We start from the raw sequence: 6,183 nt of genomic DNA, 5'->3' as shown, positions 1-6,183 counted from the left end.
AATACTGAGTACAAGACTATGGTACCGTGTTACTTGATCACGTGGTACCCAGCGGAGACAAATCGTTGGGACAACGTTTCGACGTGCCACCCCATGCACCATTCATGCATGTACAGGTGTATGTGTGTATTTTTGTACGTATCGAATGCGAAGAACTGCACACTACAGTACACACACAGTACATGTACACATATTCGCATTCACCACGTCAGAGAACGTCGACGTCTAGGATCGGAGTGAACTGTAAGGGCTACTTCGTGCATGATTATTGTGATTTTGTGAGTTTGATTTACCAAGATTGTTCACATTTTTATGCCGAATAGCAATCTCAATCATGTTTTCTTCCGATTCCACCTTCCAGATGATCGAAAGCGCCCTGAGTCCGCCGTACGACGGGAGCGAATTTGAGGAATTGTTTCCCGAGCTGACTGGTGTCGAACCCGAGGAAATGGTGGACGTTGAAGCATTGGCTGACAGTGCGTTAGAATCTCTCGCTGGTACTTGCGGTGGCGAGGAAATGTTTGCAAAGAGCGATAGATCGTCCCCTCTTTCGCTTACAAACGACATGGAAAATTTATCTGATGACTCCGACGAGGACCCAGAGCAGATGTTAAGATACATAATCGGACAAACAGATGGAACCAAAACTTCGCAAAAGCGCAAGCGATCGCATGATTCCGCCAGTTCTTTATCGCCACCGCGTTGCCCATCGCCAAGTCCGAGCCGAGGCGGGTCAGTGCGTAGGAAAATAAAGCCGCCAAAAACAACTGTGACTATCATCGACGATGATGGGATTCGCAGAGAAGTGGAAGGTCCAAACAGGAATGCCGTGATGGCGAAGTTAAATCGAGAAAGGAAGAAGAAGCTTCTGTCAACCCTTGAGGGAAAAGTCGGTCTCCTGAGTACTGAAAACGACGCCTTGAAGAAGCAGAATGGACGTTTGCGAAAAAAGGTCGGTGTCTTGGCTCGCGAGCTGAATTATGTGAAAAGTGTGCTTGCAAATCAGAGTGCTCTGTCACAGCTCCTTACAAATATAAAGGCTACAGGACTGGAATTTCATTCATCAATGTCAGTATCGGTGTCGAACAAGAAACCAGAGATCGGTGAGAACAATAACTCTGTGAAAAGGAAGGGACTAAATCGGCCAAGTGACCATGACTACTGCTTGGAAGAGCCATCAAGCAAAGTTGCCAAATATGAGGAGAGATCTCGGCCCAACACAAGTCAACGTGTGAAGAGAGAACATTCTCATTCTGCAGCTAATTCTCTTGATGCTCAGGGAGCGGGAGTCTGTTTGCATGTGTCGGATGGCTGTGTTTCTCTGGAGTTTTGCTCAAAGTGCAGTCAGAAATCAAAGGAAGCCCAGTCTCAATCAAAATTAAGAACCCCTTCCTCATAAATCATGGACAGTGATTCATACAACAATACATGTATCTATGACAAGTAGGAACTAGGATTCGCGTTCGTTTTCATCAAGGGTGATGCAGATGTACACGGGATCATGGTCGCGTTCCTGTCTGTCATGCAGTTGTGGAAAATCTTCAGTGCTGTGGTGTGGATCAAAAATGTGTATCAGAACATGAGAAATGGTCGGTTACCCCAAACTTCTAAACTGTGCATTGACTGCGTTTACTACTGATGTAACATCAAGTTCATGTTGAGACAAGACTTGTAGACTCAGTAATCTAAGTTAGAAGTTTTGACATGTTTATAAGAGAACAGTGAAGAATGATGAACTTGAAGGAAGTACAACCTGTTGTAGTAGAGGTACTTTGTATTAGTATCCGAATGTATTTTACTATCAAGTGTAACTGTTTGTGAACTGATACTGAACTGGCTTGGAAAAAGCTGAATCAGAATAACAATAACTACCATGTGTATGTAAGCAAAGATACAGAATGGTGATTGTGAAGAGAAGTCAACAGCAACGCTCATCGCTTTGCTTTTGGCTTCCCTGTGAAAATAAGCCAAGGGCTTCTGTATACACTTTCCTTATTTCATATAAGAGCACTCATTAATCTTGCTTTCAGAAGTTTTTCTTCTTTTTCCTGTGCAGGTAACACCAGAATCCTGTGATGTGAGTGGTGGGAAACAAAGATGTCTGCCTCACCTCAGAATTAGCCACGTTGCAACCCTCCATCCTGTCACTAACAAGAAGCAGCCTACAGTACACCTGTCAAATATTGCAGGGACATTATGGTCGGTTACTGTCCAGTTGAATGTTCAGTTTTATTCTTGTGTTGTTTTTTTCTGTTGAGTTCATTGTTGCACATTGCAATTTTTTTCATGCAGCATGATTTAACATGATGAAAGGAACTAAAAAAGGTTGTGCTCGGCGGCAATACAATCAGTATATCAGAATGTACAATTTGTAAAACTGAAGGGGAAAAAAAAAATCGAACTACTGTAGTTTTAACTCCTGGATCAACATGTGAATTTGATAGCAGGATGTTCAGAGTTGCTTACATGTTTACTTAAGTTATCTTGCATTTGAAGAAATTGTTTCTCATATTATCTGAAGGAATGAAAGAAAAAAGCCTGAAAATACCACAAAAACTTATATTTATGATCTTTGTATACGGTTCACCTAACTTAATACACTGTATCACGTTTCATTATTTTGTATTAGATGCACACTTTTATATCGTTTTCTGTCTTAGGTAGAGACATGAACAGAAACAAAATAAAACAAAAGCAAAACATAATTGAAACATTCATTTGTTGCCACTTCCTAGCTTTGCCCAATGGCAAACGATCTACAATGTACCATGTAGTGGCACACCTATTCCTGCTACTAGATTGACATGCTGGTCCTATTATCCATATGAACATGAAATTTTCAGAAAGACTTGATTGTTTTTCCTTCTCTAGGTGCAGTGATCATGGATCAGCTGTATCAGTATCTTCACACACTTCACTTTCTGGTAAGGTATTTTCTCCCCTGTCTCCCAAATGCTGGCCCTGTTCATGTGAATTGCAAGTGTCACGCCTCTTCAATCCAAAATCCAAGTTTTAAGCACTCTCTATTAATAGATTCTAGTCCTTGCACTAAAGCTCCTAAGATCACATTGCAAAAAGACTGAGAATGAAATTTGTTAAGCCTTCTATCCCCCCCCCCCCCCCCCCCCTTCGGAAAAAAAAAAAAATCATCCGAAGCAATTGAGTATATGAATATAAGAACGACCCAAGTCCATGGAAGACCATTTCGAGTAAACTAAAAAAAACTTCATATCTTTTTTGTTTGTCCAATAATATTCTATATAACTGTGATGGGAAGGCAACATTGTATATAGAACATATATCATTATGACAATTAACATTAACATTAATTGTGGAGAGGCCATTTTGTGTGATGGACTTGGGTTGTTCTTTGATTCATATGGACTTGGGTCGTTCTTTGATTCATATACATGATATTCTGCTATAGAGATGAGAGAAGGACGAGAGAGGGCGCTGTAATATGAATGTACGAATGACCCAAGTCCTTCATTCTTACATTCATATAAGATTTAACTCATTTATTTCAGGCACTTCCGGGGGTAATTAGGATTTGTCATTTATACACAAGATGAGTCCATGTAAAGGTACAATTTCCCATGTCAAACTGAATTTGGCCAAAAATTGGACTTGGGTCATTCTTATATTCATATACTCAATTCATTGAAGTTGCTCTTTTGGCATAGTAGTAAACTGAACTTGCAGGTAGTGGAAATTTGGTATACATAGGATGTGAACTTGTGTACTGCATCATATACAATGGATTACAGAGTGTGTGCTAGATTGATAACATGACAGGAAGTACACCTGTAGACTTTGCAGTACCCAATCTTTTTTTCTTTTCTTTTTTTGCTTCTTGAAAAGAAACACCTAGTAAACTTGTTTTTGTACAGTACAGTGTATTGAGTTTTTGTTACTGAATTTATGACATGATTCTCTTAGAGTATTGGTTACAATGTACAAAGCTAGGGATGAGGTTATGGTGTTACTCTTGTTTCTGTACATAAGCAATTGTCGCGTGTAAATATCAACACAATTTCTGTTTCGATTTTCTAATCACAATTGTGATTATCAAAAAGGGATGTTTACATGCAATGTCTTGTCAAAATTGTACAGTGATAGACATTGCATACCCTTTGTAAATTGAAGTTTAAAAATACAATTGTGCACTGTATTATGGAAAGAAAAATTAAATTGTGTGTTGATATTTCAGTCGCTTCAATTGTTCATCTGTAGATCTCTATGAATTAACACTCTTCCCTTTGCATTTTTCCTCCCCCTTGCTCGTTTGCGGGAACCTGTACGGGCGATTTTCAAACAATTTGATGAAAAGCTTGAGGTAAAAAAGAAAAGAAAAACAAAACAATACTGTGAGCGCTTGTCCCTCCTTGCACAACCCGGAGGCAAGTGTGTAAGTATAAACAGTAAGTATGACCTGCTTATGGCAGGTGTGTTGTAAGGAATGCACAGGTGACACCTATAGGCATGTTTGCATTTGGAATTCAGTATAATTTTCTTGCATGAGTAAACTCCTCACTTGAAATTCACCTTGCAGTTTGAGAGGTAATGATGAGTTATAGATTTAATGTAAAACCCTATAGTGATATCCTTTTCAAAGCTTCCTAATGAGGGCATGTGGCATCATTTAAGTAAAGCAGTGATGATGAGATCAGTATCTTTTCTTTTACCTTCAGGTTTGAAACTCGTTTTAGTTCAACTTACACACAGCTATCATATGGTGTTCATGTAATTTTAGATAAAATGTTCATTGTGGGTAGAATGTCCAATTAATCTTGCGTTAATTGACTGTTAGCAGTTGCCGTAAAGATACTTGGCGTCATGCTGTACAGTGTAGTATTCCGTCTACAAATGTTTGTGTTTGCAAACTTGTGCAAAATGTAAGGAAATGAGTATGAATAAGGATTGTTGATAGTGTGACAGAATTTTGGATAACTTTTTTCAAACTGCTTGCAGAAAATCTCAGTCTGTTATACACTGCAAAGTGAAAACAAGTGTGCCTTTATATGTTCCTGTAATAAATCTGTAACATACAGTATGTACATGGTACCTCTTGGATTTCCTTGTTTAATTGTTAACATCTTGTGAAAGTTTCTCTGCAGGTTCCTCTTTCAGAGCCAGATCACCGAAATGGTCAAATGGGAGACATGTAGCTCTGGGTCAAAGGTTAAGTATTAAGACAGCCAACCCTCGTCAAGTCTGGTCCTGTTGTGCAAGATACACAGTGGTTCACACAAGTTATACAGAACGAATATCTGAATAACACATTTAGGTATCTGCTTTTACGGTCCTAGTTTGTTGATTTTTTTTTCTTTCTAAGACCATGGTAACATAGGCATTGCTGCCAGCTTGTCAGTAATTCATCAAGATTTTCTCCCAACATAACTGATACAGCTGTACAATATTGTGACATGTACGTACAATTTTGAGAGCATAACCAACACATTGGCAAAGATTTGGTACATGTAGATGCACAAATGTACGATGTGCCTGGTACCATTGTAGGAATGATAGATTTGATGACAAATGCCTACATTTCATCTAATATTGCTTTGTTTTATTAATTTCCAAATGGGGGGGGGGGACCTTTTTAAGATTGTAATTTGTATTTACATGTATACCTTGTATTTGAATTATTTCTTTCTTTCTTTTATTTATTTTTTGGGTAGGGAAGGGTTGTCGGTGGCGGATCCAGAGGGGGGCGCAACTGACGCATGCCCCCCCCCCCTTTGTTTTTCCTCAAAAACAAAAGAAGTAAAAAGAAATGAAGCCGGAAGTGGCACTAGAAATATTAGTTGCCCCCCCCCCCCCCCCCCCTCCCCCTTTTACAGAATTCCTGGATCCACCCCTGGTAGTTTTAGTGGGTTTGTTACTTGTGGGGTGTGTCTGTCTTTCTTTTCTTTTTTTTTTTTTTTTTTTTTTGGGGGGGGGGGGTCCTTTGTGTATGTGTGTGTGTGTGTGTGTTTAAGTTTGGGTGGGTGTCTGTGTGTTGTGTTCATGTGGACAGGCAAGTGTGTATGTTTAGTGCTGTACCATCAACAGTCTTGCAATACACCAGGACTGAAGACACACATACAATGTACTCCACAGACATCCTAGTTTTTCAAGTACAGGGAATCCCCATTATAACAAGGTCGGTGGGACCACCATTTTTTCCTCCTTTTAACA

The 6,183-nt window shown here is 39.5% G+C and overlaps 1 protein-coding gene across 1 annotated transcript; it reads left to right on the top strand.

Annotated features, from left to right (window-relative positions):
• Positions 1 to 213: 213 nt before the first annotated feature.
• On the top strand, positions 214 to 5,711 carry LOC139723157 (uncharacterized). Its single transcript, XM_071634418.1, has 2 exons — positions 214 to 2,924; positions 4,331 to 5,711. Exon 1 carries the CDS (start codon positions 335 to 337, stop codon positions 1,397 to 1,399), a length of 1,065 nt encoding a protein of 354 aa, XP_071490519.1. The 5' UTR covers positions 214 to 334; the 3' UTR covers positions 1,400 to 2,924; positions 4,331 to 5,711.
• The last annotated feature ends 472 nt before the right edge of the window (positions 5,712 to 6,183 follow it).

This window comes from Diadema antillarum, unplaced genomic scaffold (genome assembly GCF_040938485.1).
Source record: "Diadema antillarum isolate AM-2024a unplaced genomic scaffold, OU_Dant_1.0 scf00000182, whole genome shotgun sequence".
In the NCBI taxonomy this organism is placed as follows: Eukaryota; Metazoa; Echinodermata; class Echinoidea; order Diadematoida; family Diadematidae; genus Diadema; species Diadema antillarum.
Note: the sequence above shows the minus strand (reverse complement) of the source record. Positions and strands in the feature narration are given on the sequence as shown.

Coding starts and splice junctions, on each gene's coding strand:
- LOC139723157 (XM_071634418.1), top strand. CDS start 335: ATGTTTTCTTCCGATTCCACCTTCCAGATGATCGAAAGCGCCCTGAGT.